Source organism: Hyla sarda, chromosome 6 (assembly GCF_029499605.1).
Source record: "Hyla sarda isolate aHylSar1 chromosome 6, aHylSar1.hap1, whole genome shotgun sequence".
Classification (NCBI taxonomy): domain Eukaryota; kingdom Metazoa; phylum Chordata; class Amphibia; order Anura; family Hylidae; genus Hyla; species Hyla sarda.
In genome coordinates this window covers 215,036,252-215,063,912 of record NC_079194.1, presented here as the reverse complement: position 1 = coordinate 215,063,912, position 27,661 = coordinate 215,036,252, and the positions used below count along the sequence as shown (strand labels likewise).

General features: G+C 43.6%; 1 protein-coding gene across 3 annotated transcripts in view; it reads left to right on the top strand.

The window, feature by feature from the left end:
- The first annotated feature begins 966 nt into the window (after positions 1 to 966).
- ZDHHC1 (zinc finger DHHC-type containing 1) overlaps positions 967 to 27,661 on the top strand; it is a 40,899-nt gene continuing 14,204 nt past the window's right edge. Inside the window, exons 1-7 of one of the 3 annotated variants that reach the window (XM_056526388.1) lie at positions 967 to 1,283; positions 3,634 to 3,969; positions 7,990 to 8,208; positions 19,887 to 20,062; positions 21,920 to 22,021; positions 25,101 to 25,225; positions 27,404 to 27,562. In XM_056526388.1, the coding sequence (XP_056382363.1) occupies positions 7,990 to 8,208; positions 19,887 to 20,062; positions 21,920 to 22,021; positions 25,101 to 25,225; positions 27,404 to 27,562 (781 nt within the window). In that variant the 5' untranslated portion in view covers positions 967 to 1,283; positions 3,634 to 3,969. Of the gene's footprint in view, positions 1,284 to 2,802; positions 3,149 to 3,633; positions 3,970 to 7,989; positions 8,209 to 19,886; positions 20,063 to 21,919; positions 22,022 to 25,100; positions 25,226 to 27,403; positions 27,563 to 27,661 lie in introns of those variants that run through there. The other 2 variants (XM_056526386.1, XM_056526387.1) reach the window with 2 other exon arrangements.

Below are 27,661 nucleotides of genomic sequence, written 5' to 3'. Positions count from 1 at the left end.
AGGGCACCCCGGAGCATCGTGGAGGGGTAAGTAATACTTACAGCACCACACGGGGAACATTAAGCTGCTATCCGGCAGCAGCTTAAGCATTTGGCGCTGCCGGATAGCACTTAATGCGATGGCCCCGACATAAAAAAGCATCGTATGTCAATGCTGACATCGACATGCGATGGCCTCTGAGAGGCCATCGTATGTCGATTTCATCATATGTCGGGGCCATCGTAGGTCGGGGCGTCACTGTACAATGTTTATGTCCTTATAGAGACGGAATTTTTATAAATGTTATTTTTTTTGAGATACATAAAAGTATTGGCGTATTATTTGTGGATTACGGTTCAGCAGTGTTCCCCAACTTGTGGCTCTCCAGCTGTTGCAAAACTACAACTCCATTATGTGATTCCAGCTTTTAGCTGTCAGGGATAGTGTTGGGCATGAATATTCGCATTTCAAATTTTTATCGCGAATATCGCAAATATCTCTATATATTTGAAATTACGAATATTACCTTTTTTCCGTATATGCGAATATTCGCATATTCCTTCTTTTCACTTGTTGGCCAATTAGAATGATGCAAATACACTTGTCAGAGGTTATGAACAACATCCATAGCAACTAGTAAAGCTGCCCACCCCCTCACTGTTTTCTTCCTCAAATACGCAAATATGCGAATATAACGAATACGCAAAATTTGCGACTATAGGACGAATATTCGTCTACATATATTCACGAAATATAGCGAATTCGAATATGGGCAATGCTGCTCATCACTAGTCAGGGCATGATGGGACTTGTAGTTCTGCACCAGCTGGAGACCGCTGCAGCAGAGTATGAAGTGCAGCTGAGCCCCAGGGCTGAGGTCACTCCTGAGTATTATAATGACAGGTTACTGGGAATAACAACAGTCAGCGACACCTAGTAATAAGCAGCAGCCCCAATGACTCAGTCGCCATTCTTCCCTTCCTAAAGGATTGTGGTCATGGAGAAAGAATCACTAAAATGCCGGCTACACCCAGACCACGTAATATGAATGAAGAGTATCCCGGATAAGTGTCACTGAGCAGACGGCTGAACGCTTTCGCGCTTCCACTTGTTTGGTCCATCTCGGACGCCGTACATTTGTAGCGTACGCTCCTGTTCTGCTGCATACAGCGGATCAGCACTGCTATAGTGACCTCCTTGTGTACACAACAGCTCAGGTAACCGGTGTATGAGTGACGCGGACGGTGTGACTGGATACCGATGGCTCCTCCGGTGGCGGACACTGCCTCTGCTCGGGGTCCTGGGTGAGTACAGTCCAGGCAGCGATGTTTATCGCAATTACCTGTACGCTGGGGAGATGTATATAGCGCTAATACGTCATTGACCATGGCAACCAATCCCATCCCTTCTTATAATTTACGAAGTGCTTAACTTACGAACAAGCTGCAGTCTGATTGGTTGGTGATCCGGGTTCCTTTATGTACAATATAGCCCAGTGTTTCCCAACCAGGGTGCCTCCAGCTGTTGCAAAACTACACTTCCCAGCATGCCCAGACAGCCAAAGGCTGTCTGGGCATGCTGGGAATTGTATTTTGCAACAGCTGGAGGCACCCTGGTGGGGAAAAGCTGCTATAGAAGGTGCTATTGTCTGTGTGCACCTAAGCAGGGAGAAACCTTAAGACCCTCATAGTTTCCTAATAAATCTATACAATAGGCACTGTAGGTTACATATCATTGGAGTAAATAGGTGGAGAACTGTGTGTTTACTCCACTTTTTTCCTCAGATACTGTCAGCCTTAAAAATGTGCCACAGGGGGGCGATGTTTTAGGGGGACTTATCTCTCACCATTGGCGCAGGGGGCGTTATTATAGGGGATATCAGATCCGAATAGCGTCCATATTTCAATACCGGCCTTAGGCAGGGTTCACACATAGTATTTTGGTCGTTTTTTTTTAGACGAAACAAGAAATGGGTTCATAGCACAAATAAAGCTGCAAATCTTAATATATATATATATATATATATATATATATATATTTTATGTGTGTGTGATAGATATATATATATATAATATATATATTTTATATACTGATCTAAATACTGTGTGTAAGGGTGCGTTCACACGGGCAGATTTCATGCAGGGTATTTGCTGCAGAAAATCCACAGCGGATTTTGCTACCGTTGACTTCAATGGGTCAGCGAAAAAAACGTAATAGTGGCGGATTTACACATTTTCTGCAAACTGATTGAAGACAATAAAATCCGCTGTGGAAAATCTACACGGAATCCTCTTGTGTGAACAGACCCTGCAGGCTTTTCCTCAGCTTATCTGCTGCTGTTTATTTTCTGCTGCTTTATTTTATCATTGACTTACCAGCAAAAAATAAGCAGCAAATACGCAGTGTGGGAATGTACCCTAAAATATATGCAGCAAAATCCTCTCGTGTGAAAGAGCCCTTAGGGTTTGTTCACACGGGCAGATTACCTGCGAAATTTCCGCACCGTATTTGCCGGGGAAAAATCTGCAGCAGATTTTGCTACCATTGACTTCAATAGGTTAGCAGAAAATTTGCAGTAGAGGCAGATTTGCAGATTTTGCTGCTTTTCAGCTGCTTATTTTCTGCTGCTTACGAACAAAAAATAAGCAGCAGAAAAAAGCTGTAGAAAATAAGCAGCTGAAAATCCACTGTAAAACCGCACTAAAATACGTAGCAAAATCCGCTCGTATGACCGAGCCCTTAGGGTAAGTTCACATGTGCGTATTTTCTGCTGCAGATTTTGTTACCCATTGAAGTCAGTGGGCTGCAATAATATGCATGTGTGTCACCCTTTGGGTTTATTCAGACTAGGTGGTTGAGGTGCTTCACAGTTCCAAAGTTAGTACAAGTGAGGGTCAATATAACGGACACCTCACAGAATCCCTACGGACTCCATTTAAACTCCGTGGTGCTGTCCATTGTACTCTGACCCTTTCGGTGCACAAAAAACTTAGCCTAAAACTGCTAAACTGCAGCAATTTGATCTTTTCATAAATTTATTTTTGACATAAATGGATAGGGGATAAGATGTCTTTGGCCAGAATACCCCTTTAAAAACAGGAAGAGGCTGCCACATCGAAATTTTTAAGCTGGTTTCCTCTCCGAAATTCTGCCGTGTGTATACCTACAGGTATTCTTCTCTAAGAGAATAATTTTATGAATCTTTGTAAGATTTTGGTTCGTGTCTTTTTTAATAACCAATAATTGGCTTTGTAATGTTTCCTAAAATGATGTTGACAAATGGTAGGGTACTAAAACTCGGCCTCATTTTGTCCCCATAAAAGTGCACATATATGCCAAATCTGCTTGGTTGTGAAGCTGTATGAGAAAGAGGGTATATTGGGGCTGGGCGACATCCTTGTGACTGCATCTAAATAGCTGTCAACTGAGAATCTCTAGGGCCAACCATTGTAAACATAATGGACTGGTTCCCAAACTGGTTTGTTGCTGATCACTAAGAGACTGTACACAGAAACATACAACCTTTTACTAAAAAGACTTAGTATTCTGGGATATAAAAGAAGAAGCCAAAATCCAGAGCAATTTGAAGCAGCCAACTCTTGAGTGCTATTCAATTTACTATTTCTGATATTTTCTATTCTTTTACATCTCCAGGTTTTCGGAAGTGGACACCAAGTTGTAACTATAAAGTTGTGGATTCGGTAAAATTGCCTTGTAATATTGTGGATGAGTGACCCTATAGTGAAGATAATGGATGACTTTCAAGAGCGGACTTTCCTGCTAACCTTTTATGGACTGTTTTAATCTGAATATTAACCATTATAAAGGGATACATTAACCATAGACTGTTGCTGCTCATGATATTCATGTATCATTATATCCAGAAAGGTCCAAATGCTTGTAGGCCAGAACACTCAGTTCTGGAAGAAATATCAGTAATTTCTCTTCAGGTCAGAAGCCTTTTGCAGGCCTCTAACCAAGTCTATTCTGGTAAGTTTGTAGATAATATTCTGTGAGTTTATTACAATGCAATTCCAATGGGGTTTATAGAAGCTTGTTATAAGCTGAAGGCATTGTACAATACAGCAGTACAACCTCTAATATTTACCAAAAATATTTCTTATTTTACAGATCTACATAAAAGGTTGAGTATCTTAGCAAATACTTTTTAATACTGATTTTATGGCATTTTTTTAGCCCAGATTTTCCAAAATTGTCTAATTCAGGACTAGACCAGTGTTTCCCATTGAGGGTGCCTCCAGCTGTTGCAAAACTACAACTCCCAGCATGCTCGGACAGCCAAAGGCTGTCCGAGCATGCTAGGAGTTGTAGTTTTGCAACAGCTGGAGGCACCCTCAATGGGAAACACTGGACTAGACAGTCTAAAAATCTGCCAGATTTATCAAGGAGGCTAAGACTGATAAATCTGTCACTTTTTGACACTGTCTAGTCTAGGGGTGTGAATCGGCAAGAATTTGGCTTTGATAGGTATCGCGATACACGTATGACCATACGATATATCGCGATATATCCCGATTCTGTATCAAAAACAATGTCTTTTACACTTTTATTAAAACTTATTTTTTTTTTATACACTTTATTAGACTTTTAGGAGGAATCATAAGATTCCTCAGACAGATGAATAGAGTTCTATTGAACTCCATTGATCTGTGATCCATTGATAGAGCCTAATCAAGCCAGGCTCTATCAATGACAGAGCCACGGGACAGCAGGAAGCAGAAGTAAGCCCCCCGGCTACCTCCACAGTGGATCGCCTGCCCGCGATCGTGCTGTGGGGGTGGGGGGGTTTCAATTCTGGCGCAGACAGAATTCTGGCACAATGAGACAGAATTCTGGCACAAATTCTGGCGCAGACAGAATTTCTGGCGCACAACCCGACAAAACTTGTTGGGTTCACAATAGTAAATGAGGGCCAGTGTGTATAGTAAACTTCCATAGGCCCAATTACATGGCAGAAGCCAAAATTGGCCATACTTTGAGGGCTATATAGTGGGGTGTAGGTGTATTTGCTGCATTGAATAGATCAGTGGATGTTTATTTAATGTGCACTGTTAGAGACATATATCAAAAGTCTCAGTCTACGTTTTTGAACCCCGACCAATCAGTAACCTGGAGAACTGCACGCTTTGTGAATTCTCCTCCCCCACCGGCTCTGTGTCATGTAACCTAGATGTTATAGGTCTATGGGATGTTATGGGATGGTCTCTCTTACATAGTCAGTCTTTTTTTTTAATTTTTTATAATGCAGTATTGCAGATTCAGGTATTGGCACTACCTATGTAGCGTATATAGCAAACAGCAAAAGAGGAACTATAGCCAAACGTGGAGGTGCTCAAATCCCAAAATGACAAGTAAATCCAAGTATCAATAAAAGAGATGGTCGGGAGGCACTCGCCAGTCTTGTGGAAACGGCAATTTCTTTATTGTTCATGCATTAAGAGCAGCTATGCAGGACAAGGACGCCAGGAGCTGCACCTCTCGTAATACAGCTGTTTCACTCCACCATGGAGTTTCATCAGGTTACGTTGTCTTACCTGTTTACAGGAGGATTTAACTTCCCGAATCCTGTGACATAGGTGAGAGGGCGTGTACATACAAAACATTATAGCAAAAGTTAAAAACAGTGAACAGGCGGAAAGTCAGGAGAAGCCGCTCCAAAAAAGCACAGTGTAAATTTGGGCCAAAAAAAGGAAAGCCGTTTCTAGGAGAGACTGACTGATATAGAATCTACTGCAACTAATGATCCCATGATTGTGAATCTTACTGATCTAGCTTTAGATGCTCCTACAAAATCGGTCCTCTCTAAAGGGTTGAGAGGACTTTGAAAGTGATCTTTTCTGGAGCATCAGAAAGCTTAATCTTAACAAAATCTTTCACAATAAAAATAATATACAGATACATAGAGAGAGTGAAATACCAGTTAATATCGGTCCGTTAGGCTTTAGTGCACTGAAAGATGCCAGTAAAGTAGATATGGAATGTTTAGAAAACTTGTTGGATCTATTAGACAAAGAATCGTCATCTTCACCTATAAGTGACACTTTAATTGTTCCTGAGTTTAAAGGAGGCAATAAGTCTTCATTCTGCCCCCCACAAGATCCTCCTAATTTAACATCCGCAGAAGTTACAGCCTTGAATATTTTAAAAAACAACAAAAACATAGAAATAAAAATAGCAGAAAAGGAAGGGAATATAGTTCGTGGATGACATCTTTATCGTGTGGGTTGATACAGAAGATGCTTTTCTCAATTTTGTAAATTATCTGAACACTAATGATATGAATTTAAAATTCACATCTAAAACCATTCATTATTGTTTAGAATTCCTGGATGTCTTGATATCCAAAAAAGATGGTCACGTTAACGTTTCAGGGTACAGAAAACCTAAAGCAGGCAATTCGTTACTTCATTTTGCCAGTTACCATCCTTCACACACTAAATCTGAAGTTCCGCACAGTCAGTTCCTGCGACTGAAGAATCAATGATAAAGATCCCTAGATTGCTTCATAAAATCCGTTTCATTATGATCGATTTAAGGCAAGAGGTTATCCCTCTCACATCCTCGATCAAGCCCTGGAAAAAGCTCACTCCAAGAATCATAATGCATTGATTAGAAGGAAACGCAAGCCTGACAATCTGAATTAGATAACGTTTTCCTTCCGTTTCAGTTTCATGTCTGCACAAATTAAAAACGCCTATAAACACTGGTTCATTATTCAGAACAACCATAATTTGACAGATATTAATACTACTAAACCTCATTTCTTAAAAAAAAATTCAGAATTTAGGAGATATTGTTACAGTAAGTTATCTAATAAAAATACAACTTGGCTTGAAAATACTGTGCCGAAAGGCAATTTCAAAAGTGGATCCTGCTCTTGGTGTCCATACACAGGTAAATACCTAAACATTGGAGGAATTAATATTCCCATCAAAGACTGCATATGCTGCCGTAAGTCTTTCGTCTATGCCATCTTCTGCAATTGTGGGCGTTTCTATGTCGGTTGCACCATACATGCTTTGCATACTCATTTTAGAGAACATATTTATTCTTTGAAAACGGGGAAGGGGGCCCCCAGATTTATATCTCATCTCAAAGAAACTCATAACAATGATTATAGCTGTTTAAAAGTGGCATTTAAAGAGTTAGTGCGAAGGATGGCATGGACAGAAGAAAACTACTATTGCAGCAAGAAGTGCCATGGATTTTAGGAACTGAAGCTTTAAATAATCTGGGTTTTAATGACAGATCTGATTTAAAGAGATTCTCCCGCTGCTCAACGTTTGGAACAAACTGTTCCGAACGCTGGAGCCGGCGCCGGGAGTTCGTGACGTCATAGCCCCGCCCACTCAATGCAAGTCAATGAGAGGGGGCAGGGCTACGACGTCACAAGCGCCCGGCTCCAGCGTTCGGAACAATTTGCTCCAAACGCTGAGCAGCGGAGTACCCCTTTTAAGCATGTTCATTAAATACTTTATTATGCACCTGCTCACTGTTTTTAACTTTTTCTATAATATTTTGTTTGTACATGCCCTCTTACCTATGTCAATGTATTCGGGAAGTTTAATTCTCCCGTACACAGGTTAGACAACGTAACCTGATAAAACTCCATGGCGGAGTGAAACAGCTGTATTACGAGAGGTGCAGCGCGTGGCGTCCTTGTCCTGCATAACTGCTTTTAATGCATGAACAATAAAGAAATTGCTGTGTCCAAAAGACTCCCGACCATCTCTTACTTATATATATATTTTTTTTATAATGACAAATATACTTTAGGTCCCATTTTATATTGCTGGGAATTATCATTTATTCACTACTCATGTCTTTTTATATGTGAAAAGTAGTTTTCTATAGCAGATGTAACTTCTACCAAGAAATATCATGTGCTATATGTAATGTATTTATTATGGCAGCAGTAAAGCTTACTCCAAATTTACAAATATTAAATAAATAAAAGTATGCAAAATAACAGCCATTTTCTTTACCTAGATGACCTTCTGCAGGAAGCCGTCTGGTAAGACCGTGCCCGACAAGGAGGGCGTGGACACTGTAACAGAGACCCCTCAACATTTTCGGAAAAATGGCTGGAGTTGGCCCCCACACCCATTGCAGTTTGTGGCCTGGTTCACATATCTTCTTTTCGCCATCATAGGATTTGGCATTCTTGTCCCCCTCTTGCCTCGGCATTGGGTAGCTGCTGGTTATGTTGTATCCTTTTAATACAGATACCTGTCATGTTTTTTTTTTTATTTTTGGGAGAAAAAAAACATGACGATAAACAAGTTGTATACAGTTGAAATATATCATTTTAGAATTTCCCTAATGTGGTTAGATCAGAAGCTCTGGAGGAAGTGTTCCTAAAATATTTCAGCCTGCCCAGGGAACACAGATTGCCTCCCATTACCCTACATATCCCTGCAGATGGGCTATTTCTCTATTGGCTCCTTTGGGGGACACAGACCTTGGGTACATACTGCTGTCGCTAGGAGGCTTGACACTATGGTAACAAAAAAAAAAGTCGGCCCCTCCCAGCAGGATATACCCGCCTACAGGCACCTGAGCTGATCAGTTTTAGCTTAGTGTCTGTTGGAGGCAGACGCTGGTCTGGTGTTCTCCAGACCTGGCCATTTCTTTTTTTATTTTTAAAGATTAGGGACGTGTAGTTAGAATTTTCTCTTCCTTTTATTTTCCTTGTTTTCAGGTGGAGACTCAGGGACATTCACTGTCTCCCCATTTGCAATTGAGGGGGCACAGACATCGTGGATGTACTGTCAACCCCCTCTCAACAACAGTCAGCGCCTGGGGTTGTACCTCGTGGGTCTGGGTCCCCCACTTTTCCCTGCTCATCTCGCTATTACAGCCCAGCATGATGCAGGTGACAAAAAGCTGACTGAGGACTTCATTAGGTAAGTTCTTCAGACTAAGGTGAGTATATTTCCCCCCCCTTTTTCTTTCAGGTACAGGAATTCTCAACCTCTGGAGACCCCCCTTCTGGAGCCCACTCCTCTTTATTTTTTTTCTAAGGGAGTCCTACCCTAATTATTTCTGTTGGGGAGGGCTTTTTATCAGTCAGTAATGTAAGACTGTTACTTGCAGTGGTGTAGGACTGTGTTTCCCCTTCTCCGGCGCTGCCTGTGTGCAGATGCCAGCATTTATCTTGCGCGTGTGTTCCCTCTCTCATAGAGCTGTGTTATACAGATGCCGGCACATAGCGGAGCGTGGGTTTCATTCATACTGCGGCCGCGCCCCGCTGACATCCTTCACACCGGCGCCGGGCCTCCTGCTTCGGTCGCATTTCTACAGAGCAACCGGAGCACAGGTTTCGGCACTGCCAGAGGGGCTTCATTACGGCGGTTCAGCTAGTTATAATGGCTGCGGGCTCCTCCGCTTAGCTCCGCCCACTTGCGGCTGGCGGGACTGTCCTCCCTCTCATGCAAGCCCGTGAAATTCGCTGGTTTCTCTGCCAATCAGCGTTCTGCGCGCGCAGCAGCCGGCCCTAAGGACCAATGGGAGGTGTTCTAGCCTCAAGTCCTGCCCTCGCTTCTCATTGGTCCTGCACTCCTTCCTCCGGTCTTACCTCAGCTGCAGAAGTTTTCCCTTCAGCTGCTACGTTTTGAGGGGACATAGACACCGGGTGAGATTGTTTCATCTGGGTTCGGACATAGCAGGAAAAAATAACTGTCCCCCCCCCCCCCCTCTAGACAGATACCTGGAGCCCTGGTCACCTATTATACTTGCAAGGGCTGTAATACAAAAATGTCTGGTTCTGCGTAACCCACTTGTTCCGCCTGCACCTCCCCGACCCTTCTGGTATTTCTACTCAGGATTCTCCCCCAGACCCTGTGGGCTCTGCTATCCCTCCAGTTTGGGTGTTTTGCCTCTTCCAATCTATCTCCGACTTGGATCAGGTCTCCCGTTCCATGGTGACTGCCTTGGAGAGGTCCTCCTTACGCTGACCCTCTAGAGAGACCCGCTCTCCCAAGTGTAATAGGGGTATTTCCGCTGACTCATGTCCAGAGTCTTCTAGTAGACATAGGCGCTCACCTCATAGGTATCGCCCCTCTGCTCCAGCTTTCTGTAAGTATCCCTCTTCTAGGGGATGCTCCCCTGGTCGCCACTCTGGGTCCCCAGAACCACGTACCAGGTCAGTGTCTCCCTCTTCCAAGGCCGCCTCCACCCGTTCCCACTCTCCTGGGGAACTTGTAGATGAGGCTTCTGATTCTGCCTCTGATTCAGAGGACCGAACAGATACGGCCGACACGGTGGACACATTGGTTTCGGCCATAAGGGACACCTTCCACCTAGAGGACCCAGGAACTTCGGACGTAGCTCCAGAAGTTTCCTTTCACCGTGCCCAACCGGCACCCAAGGTTTTCAGCTCTCATGCTGAATTTGAAGCCTTGCTGGAGTCTGCCTGGGGGCACCCTGACAAGAAGTTTCAAGAAACAAAGAAGGTTCAAGCGCAATATCCCTTCCCCAAGGACCTCATAGCTCGATGGACCTCCCCTCCAACTGTGGATCCACCGGTCTCCCGCCTATCAACTACCCTGCCAGTGGCTGATGCAGCCTCCTTCAGAGATCGGGCGGACAAGGAGGTGGAGACTTTGGCAAAATTTGCTTTTGAAGCAGCAGGTCCGTCCTACTTTTGCTTCTGCCTGGGTATCAAAAGCCCTTTCAGTCTTTGCTTTCCAACTCCGCCAGGGTATCCTTTCTGGATCCTCCTTGGAGGAATTGGCTGACTTAGCTCTCCAACTTTCCAAGGCTGGGGACTTTCTGTGTTCTGCTTCCATGCAGTCGGCCCACTGTGCTGCCTTTGCCACCAGCAACCTAGTGGCCCTCCGTCGCTCCATGTGGCTCAAAGCCTGGGATGTGGATGCCACTTGCCAGAAGTTTCTGGCAGAGCTTCCCTTTTACTGGTTCTTGGCTCTTTGGTAAGCGCCTGGATGAGATTATGTGAGGCGACGGGCGGAAAAAGTTCCTTATTACCTCAAAACAAGGCTCACACTACTACTTCCCGCCAGAAGTCAACCTCCTTCCGGTCCCTTTGGACTTATGGTTCCAATAAGGGATCCAGGCAGACGCGTTTGCGGGACAAGAAGGCTCCTTCCTTCCAGACCCGTCCCTCCTGGAAATCGGACAACCGTTCCAGCCGTTTTGCGGCCAAAGTGGGCACCCGCAAACCTACCTCTGCCTGAAGGGACGCCCTCACCCGCAGATTTTTCTCGGTGGGAGGTCGTCTGTTACTCTTCATGGATGTCTGGGCCGCACATGTGCAGGACTCCTGGGTCAAGGATGTGGTATTCAACGGTTCAAGTTTGCCTCCCTTCCAAGTGATGGCTTTTTTCTTTCCCGATCCCCCTCTCTGGCACAGGCCTTTCAGGGCGTGCTCCAGTCCCTTCTCATCCAGGGAGTAATTGTCCCTGTTCCTCCCAGGGAGTGTTTTCAAGGTTTTTATTCCAACCTTTCGTGGTCCCCAAGAAAGGGGGTTCCATGCGCCCAATCTTTAGATCTGAAGTGCCTCAACCAGCATCTTCTCCTCCACCATTTCCGCATTGGAGTCTCTCCATTCGGTCATGGTGTCCATGAATCAAGGGGAGTTCCTTTCTTTAGTGGACATCAAGGAGGCCTACCTCCACATCCCAATATTCCCAGGACATCAGAGGTACCTCCACTTTGGCAATTTCCAGCTTGGGTCTTTCCCCTTCGGTCTGGCCACTGCTCTGAGGGTCTTCACCAAGGTCCTGGCGACTGTGATCGCCCTTTTACAGAAGAGGTGTCTCCGTGATTCCTTACTTGGACGTCTCCTGATCAAGGCTCCAACATGGGCCCAGAATCTGGAGAGTCTCCGTCTGACCCTTCAGGCCTTGTCTCGTTTCAGCTGGACGTTCAATCAGGACAAGTCCAACCTCTCTCTCATCCAGTCCCTAATATTCTTGGGACTCCAGTTCGACACAGCGTCTGCCCGGGTTCGGCTTCTGCCGGACAAGTGGCTGACTCTTTTGTCAGGGGTTCGGATACTTCGGAACCCTGCCCCAGTGTCTGTTTCCCTTTTGCATGGAAGTCCTAGGTCGGTTGGTGGCGGCCATGGAGGCCATTCCATTTTCCCAGTTTAATTGGGAAGTTTAATTACTGACCTCTTCAACTGGCGATTCTATCCCGATGGGACAGATCTCCGTTGTCTCTCGATCGCTGGATCATTGTTCCTCGGAGGTCTCGCCGGTCCCTCCTGTGTTGGCTTCATTCTCCCCTACTCCTTCAGGGGCGCTCCTTCCTGCCCCCCCGCTGGCAAGTCATCACGACGGATGCCAGTCTTTCGGGCTGGGGAGGTGTTTTCCTGGACCGGATGGTCCAGGGCCTTTGGTTCCCCCCCCCTCCCCCCCCAGAAGCCCTTCTCCCCATCAACATATTGGAACTGAGGACAATCTATCTTTGCCTGCTACATTGGGAGATCCTTGCTCGTGTCCAGTAGGACAACTCAACTGCTGTGGCATACATCAATCGCCAGGTATGCACTCGCAGCTCAGCGGCGATGGCCGAGGTATCCAAAATTCTCCTCTGGGCAGAACTCAAAGTTCTGGCAATCTCAGCAATTCACATTCCGGGAGTAAACAACTGGGAAGCGGACTTTCTCAGCCGGTCCTCAGCCGACCCCGGCGAGTGGTCCCTTCATCTGGAGGTCTTTGCAGAGATCTGCAACCTCTGGGGTACTCCGGATGTGGACATCCTCGCGTCTCGCCACAACCAGAAAGTACCTCACTTTGTGGCGAAGTCCCGGGACCCCTTGGCTCTAGACGTGGATGCCCTGTTGATCCCTTGGTTGGACTCCCTACCCTATCTGTTCCCTCCTCTTCCTCTCCTTCCCTGGGTCCTGAGGAATCTCAAAGCGGAGGGCGTTCCCGCCGTTCTAGTGGCTCCGGACTGGCCCTGGAGGGCGTGGTACGCCAACGTGGTCCGACTTCTGGACGACGTACCGCTGCGCCTCCCACTTCGTCCAGACCTCCTCTCAAGGTCCCCTGTGCCACCCCAATTTACCATCGCTGCATTTGATGGCGTGGCATTGAGACCGCGGTTCTAAGGGCTCGAGGTTTCTCTCCCCAGGTGATTCGCACCATGCTCGGGGCGCGCAAGCCCTCCTCTGTGAAGATTTACCACCGTACCTGGTGGTCTTATTTTTGTTGGTGTGAATCTCAGTCTTTTTCTCCGGTGGCAGTCTCCCTCCCCGACTCCTTTCCTTTTTGCAGTCAGAGCTGGAGCAACGGTTAGCTCTCAGCTCCCTTAAAGGGGTACTCCGGTTAAAACCTTTTTTCTTTTTAAATCAACTGGTGGCAGAAAGTTAAACATATTTGTAAATTAATTCTATAAAAAAATCTTAATCCTTCCAGTACTTATTAGCTGCTGAATGCTACAGAGGAAATTCCTTTCTTTTTGGAACACTGATGACATCACGAGCACAGTGCTCTCTGCTGACATCTCTGTCCATTTTAGCAACCATGCATAGCAGATGCATAGCAGATGTATGCCAAGGGCAGCATGGTGGCTCAGTGGTTAGCACTGCTGCCTTGCAGTGCTGGGGACTTGGGTTCAAATCCCACTAAGGACAACAATAAATAAATCATTATTATTATTATAATAACGTCAGCAGAGAGAACTGTGCTCGTGATGTCATCAGAGAGCATTCCAAAAAGAAAAGAATTTCCTCTGTAGTATTCAGCAGCTAATAAGTACAGGAAGGATTAAGATTTTTTAATAGAAGTAATTTACAAATATGTTTAACTTTCTGCCACCAGTTGATTTAAAAGAAAAAAGGTTTTCACCGGAGTACCCCTTTAAGGGTCAGGTGTCGACCCTTTCCATTCTCTTTCCATGTCCTCTAGCATCCGATTCTCGTATTCGGACCTTCCTTCAGGGAGTGGCCCGAGCTGCCCCTCCTTATCGTTCCCTACTCCCCCTTGGGACTTGAACTTGGTCCTAGGTGCCCTGCAGGGCGCCCCTTTGAACCTCTCAGGGATTTTTCTCTTAGTCTCTTTTCCTGGAAGGTGGCGTTGCTTCTTGCAGTTACCTCTATTAGGAGGGTATCAGAGCTGGCAGCTCTCTCCTGCCGCTCTCTCTTCATGGTCATCCACCAGGACAAAGTTGTTTCCCGTCCGGTTCCATCCTTTTTACCTAAGATTGTTTCTGCTTTTCACCTCAATGAGGACATCGTCCTCCCGTCCTTTTGCTCGACTCGATCTCATCCAAAGGAGCTCCATAAACTGGATGTGGTCCTGGCTGTCCGGAGCTACCTCTCTATCACTTCCTTTGATCAGTGTGACTCCTTTTTTGTTTTTACGGACAGCGCCATAAAGGACATCCTGCTTCAAGGGACACCATTGCGTGGGGACACCATTGCAAGTGGAAGACCCCACCCTTCAGGGTCTCAGCTCATTTCACCCATTCTGTCGGAGCTTCTGGGCTCTCTGCAACAGGGCTTCGGCCTCACAAGTCTGTAAGTTGTAGGTGGCGGTAGTCCGGCCTTCCAGCTAACTGGGTTCTTTTGCCCACCCTAGGAACAGCTTTGGTACGTCCCAAGGTCTGTGTACCCCAATGTAGCCGATAGAGAAAAGGAGATTTTTATGCTTACCGTAAAATCTCTTCCTCAGAGGATCCATTGGGGGACACAGCACCCGCCCTTTCTTTTCTGGTGTTCCTGGTTTTGGTTACCTGTCCGAGGGTGTGTTCAGTTACTTTTTATTCTGTGGTTTTCTCGGACAGTTTTTTTTTTTTTCTAACCGGTCGGTCCTGTCCTCCTGCTCTGGGACTAAAACTGATTAGCTCAGGTGCCTGTAGGCGGGTATATCCTGCTGGGAGGGCCAACTTTTTTTGTTACCATAGTGTCAAGCCTCCTAGCGACAGCAGCATATACCCAAGGTCTGTGTCCCCCAATGAATCCTTTGAGAAATAGATTTTACGGTAAGCATAAAAATCTCCTTTTTACAACATCCTGTGTTCTGGAATCTAGGTTGACAGATTATAGGCTGCTGTACTGTATATGGTAGTTTATAGTCTTGACAATTAGTAGAACAAATAGTGAATTTCTTCTCAGCTCTTACTATTATTATCAGGTAGCTAAAGGGAGTGTCTTTGGTAATAACATTATGATAGAATTACTGGGACTTCTAGAGAGGTGTTTAATGCAGTGTATAGAAAATAAGCCTATTAAATTTAATTGTATGTGTAACCTATTTACAAAAGTGTTTCACAAGACTGAAGAAAGGCTGGTGAATCACTTGACGGTGTCTACATTCTTGTACTTCTCAAAAAAAAATAAAGGGAACACTTAAACAACACAATGTAACTCGAAATCAATCACACTTCTGTGAAATCACACTGTCCACACTGATTGCCAATCAATTTTACATGCTGTTGTGCAAATGGAACAGACAACAGGTGGAAATTATAGGCAATTAGCAAGACACACCCAATAATGGAGTGGTTCTGCTGGTGGTGACCACATACCACTTCTTAGTTCCTATGCTTTCTGGCTGATGTTTTGGTCACTTTTGAATGCTGGCGGTGCTCTCACTCTAGTGGTAGCATGAGACTGAGTATGCAACCCTCACAAGTGGCTCAGGTAGTGCAGCTCATCCAGGATGGTACATCAATGCGAGCTGTGTCAAGAAGGCTTGCTGTGTCTTCAGCGTAATGTCCAGAACATGGAGGCACTACCAGGAGACAGGCCAGTACATCAGGAGACGTGAAGGAGGCTGTAGGAGGGCAACAGCCCAGCAGCAGGACCGCTACCTCCGCCTTTGTGCAAAGAGGAGCACTGCCAGAGCCCTGCAAAATGACCTCCAGCAGCCCACAAATGTGCATGTATCCACTCAAACGGTCAGAAACAGACTCCATGAGGGTGGTATGAGGGCCCAACGTCCACAGGTGAGGGTTTTGCTTACAGCCCAACAACGTGCAGGACGTTCGGCATTTGCCAGAGAACTCAAAGATTGGCAAATTCGCCACTGGTGCCCTGTGCTCTTCACAGATGAAAGCAGGTTCACACTGAGCACATGTGACAGACGTGTATGAAAATAAAGAAAAAGAAAAAATGGGCACTCCTAGTGCAATAGGTTAAAGTTCAGGGATCCCCAAAACAGATGAGCAACTCCGCTTACCGGATGGTGTTGCGCTTAGAGCACAACACCTATGCTTGCCTGTAGACTCGCTTGGTTGTTGGCGATACTACATGGTGAGTAGGTGGCAGCTTCCACGTGTTCCCCAATGCCCTTCAGGGCAGCGGTACGGTAATCTTCAATCCCTTGGGCGGATCATGAAGCGATGATCCAAAATAACGGGGTTAAATCAGCGCCGTTCCTCAGAAAGAATTCGTAGAGCAATCGTGGTACAAAAGCTCTTTATTAGATTGTGCAGTGTGACAGACCTGACAGTCTGGAGACACGGTGGAGAATGTTCTTCTGCCTGCAACTTCCTCCAGCATGACCAGTTTGGCGGTGGCTCAGTAATGGTGTGGGGTAGCATTTCTTTGGGTGGTCGCACAGCTTTCCATGTGCTTGCCAGAGGTAGCCTGACTGCCTTTAGGTACCGAGATGAGATCCTCAGACCCATTGTGAGACCATATGCTGGTTGCTGGTGCGGTTGTCCCTGGGTTCCTCCTAATGCAGGACAATGCTAGACCTCATGTGGCTGGAGTGTGTCGGCAGTTCCTGCCAGAGGAAGGCTTTGATGCTATGGACTGGCCCTCCCGTTCCCCAGACCTGAATCCGATTGAACCCATCTGGGACATCTTGTCTCGCTCCATCCACCAATGCCACGTTGCACCTTTAGACTGTCCAGTAGTTGGCGCATGCCACCTCATCAGGAGCATGCCCAGGCATTGTAAGGAGATTATACGGGCACGTGGAGGCCACACACACACACACACACACTACTGAGCCTCATTTTGACTTGTTTTAAGGACATTACATCAAAGTTGGATCAGCCTGTAGTGTGGTTTTCCACTTTGATTTTGAGTGTGACTCCATATCCAGACCTCTATGGGTTGATACATTTGATTTCCATTGATAATTTTTGTGTGATTTTGTTGTCGGCACATTCAACTATGTAAAGACGAAAGTATTTCATACGATTAGTTCATTCATTCAGATCTAGGGTGTGTTTATCTTAGTGTTCCCTTTATTTTTTTGAGCAGTGTATTTAGTCTTTGAAGAAAATATGTGTTTAAATTAGTACAGTGGTCTCTCAACTTACAATGGCCTCAACAACTTGCAACATACAATGGTCTTTTCTGGACCATTGTAACTTGAAACCAGAATCAACATACACTACTATGGACAGTCCAGATCTGTGAAACGTGTCAATGGCTGGAAGAACTGACCAATCAGAATGGGCATTTTACTGGTAAAACACCTGTAAAGGTGCATTCACACGGTTGTCTGTCCCCGTTTTATTTGCCCCCATTTTTGTTTGCTTTTTTTGCAGGCTGTAAAAGGATTCAAAACGGTTTAAAAAAAAATCCCATTCATGTCAATAGGATTTTTTTACAACCCTTCTGCACTAATTTCCGTTTTTTTTTTTTTTTTTTTTTGTTTTGACGGCAGAAAAGCGGCACATGCAGTATTTTTTCTTCCGTCCAAAAAATGGAAGAAAAACAGAGACAGCAAATTTAACATTGAAGTCTATGAAAAAAGGATGAGCCTTTAATGTCATCCATTTGCATTCGTTTTTTCAATCCGTTTTTTGATCCGTTTTTACTTTTGAGCATTCTCAGAAAAAAAATTTTTTTGGGGGTTTATTAACTGAACAAAAAAGGATACAAACGAATAAAATCCTTTTGCATCCGTTATTGTCCGTTTTTTTAAAGTCCATTTTTTATTTTGATGGGAGAAGAATGGAACGGGTCTAGATGGCCCTGTCAATGCAGCCTAATACTGAAGTGCATGCACTGACTGGCTGTCTGGTAGCGCCTCCTACAGTACAGGGTGGTATTACATGTTCTGTTCTACTCTTTACCTGTGCCATGGTTAGCTGCTCCTTTTGGACACCAGGTAAGGGCAGCTCCATTTTACTTTTTTAGGACATTGCGTGTACTGTACAGGACCCTGAAGAAGCTCCTGTCCGCTACATAGACAGTGATTACAGCTTCCAGCAGCTCTTTTTTACTTTTATATGTAAGGACTTGCTTTATATTTATTAGTTATGTACTTATTTTTCTGTAATCCTCACGTTTCCCTATTTTTGGATGACATTTTGGTGGCTTCAGAACCAATTACCAGGTTTCCATATTTTTCATTGTCTCAACATACAATGGTTTCAGCATACAATGGTCGTCCTGGAACCAATTCATATTGTAACTTGAGGGACCACTGTATAGTATTTGTTACTGTTATACTACAGTAAAGCAAGTAAGATGTACAGATTAGAGACTTAAAGTGCCCCTGTCATTTCAAAAGATTTTAAAAACCTGCATGGGTTTGTTTAACCCTTCAGAGTGTGGTGTTAGTGCTCTTACTGCTGTTTTCGAGCCCTGAGACTCCCCTCCATGATGCACAGCTATTTATTATTTTCTCCATTTTAGCGGATGGGGCCAAAGCTGGACTGTGTGCCGGTAGTACTCACGCAGTTCCTTACCCTTACTTATATGGCCAGTCACACCACCAATTCCTCTTTGCTATGCCATGACATTGGATGCACTGAATGGCACTGTGCTGGGGATGATTTACAGTGCACCACTATAGATGGCATGTGGATTAAGAAGGGTTACTGATGCATTGAGTTTTCAAGGTGCTGTGTGTGCAGAAAGTCAAGAAACAGCAGCAGCACAGTACCTCAACTTATGCTACAGAGATGAGAGGGAAGCCTTGATTACCTTTCAGGGACAGGGAATTTACTTTAACAGGCAGTGGACAGCAGATTGCAGAGTAGGGAGGCACCTAGTGGCTAAGGCTTTTAAAAAATTTTTTTTTTTTGATGAGTTAAGTGATTTGCAAATATGTTAGGAATCGCCTAGGCTAAAACATGGTGAGAAGTTATTTGAAATTGCATTGACCATTTAACAACTGTAGCCTCTAAATAGACATAGGAGATGTCCCCTTTTTATGTTAAATTTCTTAGGTTATCAGCCACCGTCATTTAGATATAATATACTATCTCTTATAATAATATTATCTGTTATTCCTCCTGCAAATTTATCAATAAATATACAACTGGGTGTGAGCATTCCCTATATATGTACCTTCATAGATAGTATGTAAAGAGGACCCTTTTCCACCTTAAACATGGAACAAAGAACTTGTCTCTGCCAAAGTTGCTGATGAGTGAGTAGGTTTCCCTTACGGTAGGTTTATCATGCCACACATGGACGTTTATCCTAGACACCAGTAGGAGTCAGCCGGCTCCCTATAATGTGGGATGAGCCATTGTGCAGTGAAGGGGAGCCAGAATTTCCTGCTTAAAGGGGAAGAAAATATGGCACCTTGCCATAGCCAGATGAATTCATACACTACCCTGCCAAGCCACAATAAAAATGTATTTAAAAAAGAATTCTGACTCTTTAAATTATGCACTTTCTTAGCATAAGCTGGGCATTTTATGTAAAGAGCGGCAGCAATGTATTCTGTTCTGGAGTAGTCGCCAGAATTTCTCAAATTTAAAGGGTACCTTTCATCAAAAAAACCTTTTGATTATATGATAGATTAATGTATGCAGAATAACATTCCAATTGCATGTTATTAAAAAATATGCTTCTTTCTATTTAATTTTCCACTTTGAAAAAATGACCACTAGAGGTCTCCATACCAGTCCTGTCCACAAGCCCTTTTTTATAGATTTCAGACTCATGCTGGAGTCCTAAATCTCGGACATACTTTTATTCTTCCTTAGTTGTCTTTCTCCAGTGTATGGGAGCACTGTTCACTTTACAATGTATCGTCCACTTTATGGCTGTAACCATTGATCCAGCAGATGAGAATGTACGTGCCAAGAGCTCTCCTGGTCCTCTTCCTGTATTCGATAGGACCAAGCATGCTCATGTCATTGAAAACATGCATTGTTACATCTGTGAGGTGGATGTGTAAGTAAAGTTCTTGTGTCTTGTATGTGTACTTGTCTTACAGCAATGCTCCTAACCTAAGTGAGCTCTATGCGCCTTTCCAGGAGCACTTATGTTAAAATAAAACGCCATTCCATAATGTATACACCAATGTATACTACCTTACCAGAGGCCAAATTACATTTATTTTGACTCCCTTGAGTACTCCAGGTCTATAGTTATGTTTGCCATTAGAGATGAGCGAACTTAAAGTAAATTAGATTCGTCACGAACTTCTCGGCTCGGCAGTTGATGACTTTTCCTGCATAAATTAGTTCAGCTTTCAGGTGCTCCCATGGGCTGGAAAAGGTGGATACAGTCCTAGGAGACTCTTTCCTAGGACTGTATCCACCTTTTCCAGCCCACTGGAGCACCGGAAAGCTGAACTAATTTATGCAGGAAAAGTCTGCAACCGCCGAGCTGAGAAGTTGGTGACGAATCGAATTTACTGTAAGTTCGCTCATCTCTACTTGCCATATATGCTGTAAGCTTTCCTGGCAAGTGCAGCAGAACATTAGAAATAGCAGCCCAGTGATCTGTTCAGAGTCTGTCCCTTTTGTCATTTGAAATTTTCATTTTCATTAAATTTTTTAAAAATTTTTTTTCTAGTAGTTTGTCCCTTGTTTGCAAATAAGAGCTTTAACTCTACCCACGTCACTTTTTTTTGTGGCAATATCGCTCTTTCATCTAATGATCTACATATACAGTAAGTCCTCCATTCATGGATGAAGAAACGCAAACCTTACCTTCCCTCATTCTTCATACACTGTAGAAGTCTTGAGGAGAAATTGGTGTCCTGCTTCAAAGTGCTTGGTGGCAGTCCTAGTGGTTGACCCCCACACCGGTGTAACATATATCCTACAGCAGTGTTTCCCAACCAGGGTGCCTTCAGCTGTCGCAAAACTACAGCTCCCAGCATGCCCGGACAGCCGAAGGCTGTCCGGGCATGCTGGGAGTTGTAGTTTTGCGACAGCTGGAGGCACCCTGGTTGGGAAACAATGTCCTACATGATAGAATAGCCATTTATTTGAGTGGCAAGATAGCTCATCGCTAGGGGTTAGTGAAGTCAGAAGGTAGATGAAGGGTCACATGACTGAGCTTTATATCATAAACTTGAGAATTCAATGAATAGTAGAAAAAAATTCCGGCTGATCGGCACAATCCGTATGTCGTACATAAATGCAAGGTATACTGGTTAAAAGTTCAAAGTTTCTTTTATTTGCTTGTGTCAGATGCGTTTCGAGATTTCATACTTCTATGAAAGAGGTATGAAACCTCGAAACGCGTCTGTCACAAGCAAATAAAAGAAACTTTGGACTTTTAACCAGTATACCTTGCATTTATGTACGACATACGGATTGCGCCGATCACCCCGAATTTTTTTCTACTATTCATTGAATTTACCCATCGAGTGTGAAGAGGATCCACTCGAAATAATCGGACGGCTGCACCGCTCCTCTGATAATTCCCAATATATCAAAAGGCTCTTAAGGTTGCTGTGTGCCAAACACAACCTTGCAAGGTGAGTGGTCCACCCACACTACCCACCTGTAGTACCAACAGTACCAAACATACTGCCCAATGAGAAGCTCTGTCTTGTGTTTTTTCCTACTGTAGTATTATAAACTTGAGAATATTAGGAATGTATCCATGATAATTGGATTGCTGTATTTTCCATCAGTCAGATATGTTATGTCCATCTGCATTACTTGTGTGTTCTTTTGCTTTTTTTTTTTTTTTTGTGCTGGCTTGTGTTCATGTGCATGACTTTGTATGTCACTGTATCAATGGTTTATTTATATTACAGGCTAAACCTATTTTACTGTTCTATCACTACAGGGGTGCCAAGTCAAAGCACTGCAGTTTATGCAATAAATGCGTCAGTAATTTTGATCACCACTGCAAATGGCTCAATAACTGCGTGGGAGGAAAAAATTACTGGTAAGAGGAACATGCATTTAATAGAACCAAATCTTTGTTTTCATATTCTATTTATTCCTTATAGATCAGAGCAGGACAGACAGGACAGGAATCTTGATATTCATTGCTGCGTTGAAGATATGTCATTATACTGATGTGCTTAACCCCTTAACGACGCAGGACGTATATTTACGTCCTGCGGCGGCTCCCGCCATATGAAGCGGGATCGCGCCGCGATCCCGCATCATATCGCGTCGGTCCCGGCGCTCATCAACGGCCGGGACCCGCGGCTAATACCACACATCGCCGATCGCGGCGATGTGCGGTATTAACCCTTTAGAAGCGGCGGTCAAAGCTGACCGCCGCTTCGAAAGTGAAAGTGACCCGGCTGCTCAGTCGGGCTGTTCGGGATGCCGCGATTTCACCGCGGCGGTCCCGAACAGCTGACCGGACACCGGGAGGGCCCTTACCTGCCTCCTCGGTGTCCGATCGGCGAATGATTGCTTCGTGCCTGAGATCCAGGCAGGAGCAGTGAAGCACCGATAACACTGATCACAGGCGTGTTAATACACGCTTGTGATCTGTGTAAAAGATCAGTGTGTGCAGTGTTATAGGTCCCTATGGGACCTATAACACTGCAAAGAAAATGTAAAAAAAAAGTGTTAATAAAGGTCATTTAACCCCTTCCCTAATAAAAGTTTGAATCACCCCCCTTTTCCCATAAAAAAAATAAGTGTAAAAAAAAATAAACATATGTGGTATCGCCGCGTGCGTAAATGTCCGAACTACAAAAATATATCATTAATTAAACCGCACGGTCAATGGCGTATGCGCAAAAAAATTCCAAAGTCCAAAAAAGCGTATTTTGGTCACTTTTTCTACCATTAAAAAATGAATAAAAAGTGATCAAAAAGTCCGATCAAAACAAAAATCATACCGATAAAAACTCAGATCACGGCGCAAAAAATGAGTCCTCATACCGCCCTGTACGTGGAAAAATAAAAAAGTTATAGGGGTCAGAAAATGACATTTTTAAACGTATAAATTTTCCTGCATGTAGTTATGATTTTTTCCAGAAGTGCGACAAAATCAAACCTATATAAGTAGGGTATCATTTTAACCGAATGGACCTACAGAATAATGATAAGGCATAACTTTTACTGAAATATGCACTGTGTAGAAGCAGAAGCCCCCAAAAGTTACAAAATGGCGTTTTTTCTTCCATTTTGTCGCACAATTATTATTTTTTTTCGTTTCGCCGTGCATTTTTGGGTAAAATGACTAATGTCACTGCAAAGTAGAATTGGCGACGCAAAAAATAAGCCATAATATGGATTTTTAGGTGGAAAACTGAAAGGGTTATGATTTTTTAAAAGGTAAGGAGGAAAAAACGAAAGTGCAAAAATGGAAAAACCCTGAGTCCTTAAGGGGTTAAAGTATGAATGAACAAGTAACATTTATAGGGGTACTCTGGAGGGGAAAAGCCAGCAAGTTATACAGATTTGTAAATTACTTCTGTTTAAAAATCTCAAGCCTTCCAGTACTTATCAGCTGCTGTATGCTACAGAGGAAGTTGTGTAGTTCTTTCCAGTCTGATCACAGTGCTCTCTGCTGCCACCTCTGTCCATGTCGGCAGAAAAGGTTTGCTATGGGGATTTCCCTATGCGCTGTACAGTTTCTGACATGGACAGAGATGACAGCATAGAGCACTGTGGTCAGACTGGAAAGAACAGCAAACTTTCTTTGGGAGCATACAACAGCTGGTAAGTACTGGAAGGATTCAGATTTTTAAATAAAAGTAATTTACAAATCTGTATACCTTTCTGGCACCAGTTGATCTGACATTTTTTTTTTCTCTTGAGTACCCCTTTATTGGCATGAAAGGGGTTATCCAGGAAAAAAAAACTTTTTTTTTTTTATATGTCAACTGGCTCCAGAAAGTTAAACAGATTTGTAAATTACTTCTATTAAAAAATCTTAATCCTTTCAGTACTTATGAGCTGATGAAGTTGAGTTGTTCTTTTCTGTCTAAGTACTCTCTGATGACACGTGTCTCAGGAACCGCCCAGTTTAGAAGCAAATCCCCATAGCAAACCTCTTCTACTCTGTGCAGTTCCCGAGACAAGCAGAGATGTCAGCAGAGAGCACTGTTGCCAGACAGAAAACAACAACTCAACTTCAGCAGCTGCTAATTATTGAAAGGATTAAGATTTTTTAATAGAAGTAATTTACAAATCTGAATTCAGGTAGACAAAACAGACATGGTCGCACATCTACATGTTGTGTTTTGATCTGATTGCTTCTCAGCATAAATTCAAAAACGAACAGGTTGTTAGTATACATTTTGATCAAAAGGTACAAGCCCACTCGCCAAGTCAAGGCCACCTAATTTGAGTGGGTTTTTAATTTACAAATCTGTTTAACTTGCTGGAGCCAGTTGATATAAAAAAAAAAAAAAGTTTTTTCCCGGAATGCCCCTTTAAAGAGGTTCTATGTATTATTTAAAAGGGCTCAAATGCATCAAACAATCTGTTAAACACCTCTCTGGTCCCGCACTGATCCCCGCACATACAGTATAGAGATTGTCAGCCTATCCTAGCAGGATAAATTCAGAGTTTGTGTTATAGAGCATTATTTGTGCGTTTGTGCTTTTTGAATCAATACATAAATATATCATATCATCTAGATATTCTTCTCACTATTAAATGCATTTTTTTTTTTTTTGCTAAAAAAACGGGCAATGGTGCCAACAGACAACTTCCTGTTGTCCCATTTCATCATCCCAGAAACAAAGTGACATTTTGCCTGGTTACTCAGGCTTGGCTGTGTGTTGAGATAAAATATTGCTCTAATGGTGACCATCTGCTACATCTGTACCATATTGTATTCGAAAACCCTATGAAACCCATGTTACCTGGTGAAAAAAATAAATTGACCGTGATGGTTTAAACTGTGTTTATAAACTTGCCAGTTTTGGCACCTTCTTATTGTGTCGTAGCTTTTTGTAGTGATTGTTTTATGTTAGGCAATATCGAGGTTTAGATGACATATGTGACATTTTAACATGTCCAACATTTGTTTTTGCTTCACAACATTTTAGGCTTTTTTTCAACTGTCTTATATCTGCATTCCTGGGCACTTTCTTGCTGAGCACAATTTCATCATATGTATTTATAGAATACTTCATTGATCCAACAGCATTAAGGACTGATCCGCACTTTACAGGTGATCCTTTTTATGTTTTCTCTCTTTTATTTTAATATAATTAATATAATAGTGATGATAAAAATATGAATATACAATATTAGAAATGTAAGGTTTTTTTTTTTGTTAATAAATATATATATATGTTTATGAGCTTGTTGACAGGCTTGAAAATAGTGTAATATATTTCCACTAAGGGCGCATTCACATTACAGAATCTCAACCCAAACATTCTGGGTGGAGATTCCATCTGTAGTGGGTGCTAGAACAGCTCGGGAATGGGCCGTCTACATCGAAACAACACCAATAACTCCTTGCAGAAGTATGGGGTTAAAAAAAAGAAACCTTTTTTTGAATCTTACCCGTAAAAATGTTATTTTATTGTATTCCGATAAAACCAGAATAACAAACCTCAAACAAAACAATATAAGACTCAAACTGTGATACACAGGTATAGCCAGTACACATGAGACCTACACCAGTTGGTGTTAGGGTCTATTCACATGGCCGAATTTCCACTTGTGGCATTCTGCCTCAAATTAAAAGCCCTTCTATGGGATTCCGTACTTCCATTCACACATCTGAATTTCAGCTTGCGGAATTCTGCTAGCGGAATTCCGAAAACGGAGATTCAGATGTGTGAATGGGAGTGCAGAATCCCATAGAAGTCTATGGGCTTTAATTTGAGGCGGAATTCTCCAAGCGGAAATTCGGCCATGTGAATATGTGTAAAAATAGTTTGTGGGACTGCACCACACCACATTCAGAGTATCACAGCATTAGCTCATAATGGCAAGTTTATAATACTGTGTAATATGCTTCTATTACCTCCGTGCAAAGCCATGTCCCGTTTTCATGCATGAGATTCACACCCAGAAGTGCTATAGTAGGTAGAAAGTAGGGTGGTGGAAAGGATTTACTGAAGGGTGGAGGGGATTTGTTGAAGTAATGTTATCCACCCACCCACTGCAGCATAGCTACACCCTGACCATGTGACTTATGACATATTGACAGAGATTTATCAAAACCTGTCCAGAGGAAAAGTTGCTGAGTTGCCCATAGCAACCAATCAGATCGCTTCTTTCATTTTTCAGAGGCCTTTTCAAAAATGAAAGAAGTGATCTGATTGGTTGCTATGGGTTTTTATAAATCTCCCCTATTGTTTCTGGCCGCATGGAATGCTGGGAGGTCAGAGACCAGAGTAAAGTAAAAAGACTTGCACTACAGCACTTCTGGGTGTGGGTCTTGTGCATGAAAACAAGACAAAGCAGCATACGAATGTAAGAAAAGCATATTACACTGAATATTTTCTTAGCATAGTGGCCTCAAAGGCTGAAGAAGAAAAATCTTGTAATACCTTTTAAAATTGAAGGGGTTACTAGTGTGCTGACAACTTATCCCCTATCTAAAGCCATCGGCGGGACACCGCGATCTCGCACACAGCACCTGCTCTCATCAGGCCCCGGAGCGAACATCGCTCCGGGTCTGATGACTGCCGATCACGGGGTCGGAGTATTGTGACGTCACGGCTCCGCCCCCATGTGACATCACGCTCCGCCCCCTCAATGTAAGTCTATAGCAGGGGGCGAGACAGCTGTCATAGACTTGCATTGAGGGGGCGGAGCGTGACATCATATGGTGGCGAAGCTGTGACGTCACGATCACCGGCCTCGTAATCAGACCCGGAGCGGATGTTCGCTCCGGGGCCTGATGAGAACGGGGTGCTGCGTGCGAGATCGCGGGGGTCCCCAGCGGCGGGACCCCGCGCGATCCGGCAACTTATCCCCTATCCTTTTAGATAGGGGATAAGTTGTCAGCACGGTAGTAACCCTTTAACTGCCATGACCTCCTCAACATACTACACTGTAATAACAGCATTATCAGGAAGTTATGATGGACATGGCTGATAATAAAAGAAAGCAGGGGTATTGATAGGTATTTGTCCATAGATGTGTTGTCAAGGGGATTCTGCAAAAAAGAATGAATGTTTATTATTTCGACAAAGTTTGGGATCCGGAATTTTTGTGACGGAACTTTTACTTGCCCTTTAGCAAGCTTTTAAAGTTTGTCTGTTTGAATGTGCAGTATAGGAGATGTAGGCCGGAAGCATTACAACCTCTTCTATGTATGTGCATGTGTTTTTAATTACTATATCTAGTTGTGTTTTTGGATTGTAACCCTGATCCTTATGTCTTCTAGCCGTTCAGAACCTTTCAGATGTGTGGTATGTGTTCCTGCCTGCAGCACCAGTGGAAACTCAAGCCTCTGTCATTTTGGGCCTGGCAGCTCTAGTTTCAGTGCTGGGACTCATTACTATACTGTTGATAGGACAACTGCTCTGCTTTCACATCTACCTCTGTAAGTATTGTTCTCTAAACTAAAAAATATATATATATAAATAAGAGGGTGCATTATCTGTAGACTGTACATCACCAGGATATCAGATTTACTAAATAA